The 3,515-nt window shown below is 37.1% G+C and overlaps 1 protein-coding gene across 1 annotated transcript; it reads left to right on the top strand.

Moving 5' to 3' along the window:
* The first annotated feature begins 841 nt into the window (after positions 1 to 841).
* Positions 842 to 3,179, top strand: LOC149768477 (uncharacterized). The gene is made up of 2 exons (XM_089929338.1): positions 842 to 1,569; positions 2,266 to 3,179. The coding sequence occupies exons 1-2, from the start codon at positions 904 to 906 to the stop codon at positions 2,695 to 2,697; spliced, it is 1,098 nt and encodes a 365-aa protein (XP_089785464.1). The 5' UTR covers positions 842 to 903; the 3' UTR covers positions 2,698 to 3,179.
* Positions 3,180 to 3,515: the final 336 nt, after the last annotated feature.

Raw genomic sequence — 3,515 nt, forward strand, 5'->3', positions numbered from 1 at the left:
GACTAAGGTTGGTTGGTGAGCCAAGTTAAAAACCAACGCGTGTAAGGGTTTGATTGTGAGCCCGGAAAAACAATCGGGGTTGGTTCTAGTCGGTGAGCCTGGGAAAACCGACCGAGTTCGTTGTGAGCTCGTAAAACAACAAGTTTGGTTGTGAGCTTGCAAAACAACCGGCTGTAATCCAAGGGGGTTATAGTGAATTCCCAAGAGAGACTTGGGGAGTGGACGTAGGAGCAAGGGGTAGCTCCGAACCACTATAAAACTCTGTGTTTGCATTGGATTGTCTCTCTTCTTCTTCCCCTCACATCACTCACAGCACTTAGCATTAATTAAATAACTTGCAATAGTTTTTAATTAATCAACCACATCGTTTTAATTATCTAAATTATTTTAAAACCCAATTCACCCCCCCCCCCTCTTGGGTTGTCTATCTGGGCAACAAGTGGTATCAGAGCCAAAAACTCTTCCACTCAAGAGTTAAAAGATCAAAATGACAACCCCATTTGGATCTTCTCACATTGAGGGTCAGTCCACCCAAAGACCCCCTTTCTTCAATGGATCCGACTACTCATACTGGAAGGCTAGGATGAGAATATTCGTCCAAGTCCAAGACTATGAGATGTGGACCATTGTAGTGAATGGCCCATACATCCCATCCACATATGTAGAGGGTGTTAAGGTACCCAAATTAGAAAAGGATTGGGATGAACATGACATGAGGAAGGCACAATTAAACTCTAAAGCTATGAATGTGTTTTATTGTGCCTTAGAAATGAATTCAATAGGGTCTCTACTTGCAACTCTGCAAAAGAGATCTAGGATAGACTTGAAGTGACCCATGAGGGCACGAATCAAGTTAAAGAATCCAAAATTAATATATTGGTTCATAAGTATGAACTATTTAAAATGGATTCTAATGAGACAATCACTAGCATGTTCACTAGGTTTACTGACATTGTCAATGGCCTAAAAAGCCTTGGCAAGAGCTATACTAACAGTGATCTTGTCAGGAAAATACTTCGCTGTCTACCAAGGTCATGGGAAGCCAAGGTGACGGCAATCCAAGAAGCTAAAGACTTGAACAAGCTTCCACTCGAAGAGCTCCTTGGATCCCTAATGACTCACGAGCTAACCATGAAGCAACACAGCGAAGAAGAGTCCTCCCATAAGAAAAAGGTAATAGCACTTAAATCTACTTCATCTAACAAGGACTTGTCCTGCAGTAGCAGCAGTGAAGAAGAAGAACATGAGGAAGATGATGGTGAGGCTCTTCTTGTGCGCAAGTTCAAGAGATTCATCAACCACAAGAAGTCCTATCATCAAAGGAGAGGCCCCTCAAATTTCTACCGCAAGGACAAAGGTAAGGAAAGGAAAAACGAGGGGATTGGGTGTTACGAGTGCAAGAGGCCGGGTCACATAAGAGCAGAGTGCCCCTTACTGAAGAAGGGGAGTAAGTACAAGAAGAAGAAGGCTCTTGTCACTACACTATCCGACTCCGACTCATCATCCTCCTCATCAGATGATGAACAAGAAGAGAAGGCCAATTTCTGCTTCATGGCCAACGAAAACGAGGTAACTTCCGATACGCATCTTGATTTTTCTTTTGATGAACTTTATGATGCGTTTAATGAGTTAATGGTAGAATATAAGGCTATAAATCTTAAGAATAAAGAACTGAAAATAGCTAATCAATCATAGATAAATTAGTTAAGGATAAGGACTTAATCACCAAAGAAAATATTGAACTTAAAACAAACAACCAACTTTTAACTCAAAAGACTAACACCTTAACTAAAGATAATGAAAAACTAACTAAGGAATTTTCAGAACTTAAAAAATATAAACAAACCTTAGATAAGGATCTTACAAAAGAACTTAATGATCTAAAAGTAGAAAATCAAACACTAACTAAAGAACTTAACAAATACAAACCCTTAGTTGAAAAATTTACATATAGTTCTGAAAAATTAAACATGATACTAAATAGTCAACGAGCAGTATTTAATAAAGCGGGTTTAGGGTATAAACCAAGAAATAAACAAAAACTTCTTAGTAACTTCTTTGTTAAAGCTGGAGAAACTAAAACTAAGAAAATAACCTGCTTTTGTTGTGGAACTATAGGACATAAGGCAAATGCATGTGACTATAGGAAAAGTAAAACAAAAAGAAAAATTAAAAGGGTATGGGTTCCAAAAGGAACCAACTTGACTAACCATGAAGGACCCAAGAAAACTTGGGTACCTAAGATGACATGATTTGCTTGTGTAGGAGTGTCTTGCAGCCAAGGTCAACAAAAACTGCTGGTATTTGGATAGTGGCTGCTCAAGGCACATGACGGGTGATAAAGATCAATTTTTCACCCTTGAAGCTAAGAAGGGAGGTGCTGTGACTTTTGGAGACAACAACCAAGGTCATATCATTGGTATTGGTAAAGTTCAAATCACCCCTTCTACTTTTATAGATAATGTTAGATATGTTGATGGTCTTAAGCATAACTTGTTAAGCATTAGTCAATTATGTGATATAGGATATGATGTTATGTTTAAACCATCACTATGCATTATAACAAATCCTAATGATAATAGTTTAGTTTTTAAAGGAATTAGACGTGGAAATGTATATGTTGTAGACCTAGAAGATCTTGCAAAACATAACCAATGTCTAGTTGTAAATGAAACTAAAGATAATGATGCTAGTTGATTATGGCACCGTAAGTTAGGTCATGCAAGCATGGACACAATAACTAAACTAGTTAAAAGAGACTCCGTGATAGGTTTGCCAAAATTAAAATTTGAAAAGAACAAAATATGTGAAGCATGTCAATTTGGCAAACAATCTAGGAACTCTTTTAAATCCATAAAATGTGTCTCTACTTCTAGGCCTCTAGAATTACTACACATGGACCTATTTGGTCCAACTAGAACAACAAGCCTAGGTGGAAATAAATATGATCTAGTTATAGTAGATGATTACTCTAGGTACACATGGGTCATGTTTCTAGCACATAAGGATCAAGCATTTTCTGTTTTTAAGAAGTTCCATAAGGAAGTAACAAATGCTAGAGAGTCTTCAGTCATAGCCATTAGAAGTGACCATGGTACCGAATTCGAAAATCAATCATTTGATGAATTTTGCAGTAAAAAGGGGATAACCCATAATTTCTCAGCACCTAGGACACCACAACAAAATGGAGTTGTTGAAAGGAAGAATAGAACACTAGAGGAAATGGCTAGAACTATGTTATGTGAAAGTAACCTCCCTAAGTACTTTTGGGGAGAAGCCATTAATACCTCTTGTCACATATTAAATAGAGTTCTATTGAGACCCATTATAAAGAAAATACCTTATGAACTGTGGAAAAACAGAAAACCAAAGGTTAATTATTTTCATGTTTTTGGATGTAGGTGTTTTGTGCATAATAATGGGAAAGATAATCTAGGAAAATTTGACCCTAAATCTAATGAAGGAATATTCTTAGGTTATTCTACAACTAGTAAAGCCTATAGAGTATTTAATAA

This window comes from Phoenix dactylifera, chromosome 1 (genome assembly GCF_051530095.1).
Source record: "Phoenix dactylifera cultivar Ajwa chromosome 1, Ajwa_hap1_PhDact_Kaust_v1.1, whole genome shotgun sequence".
In the NCBI taxonomy this organism is placed as follows: Eukaryota; Viridiplantae; Streptophyta; class Magnoliopsida; order Arecales; family Arecaceae; genus Phoenix; species Phoenix dactylifera.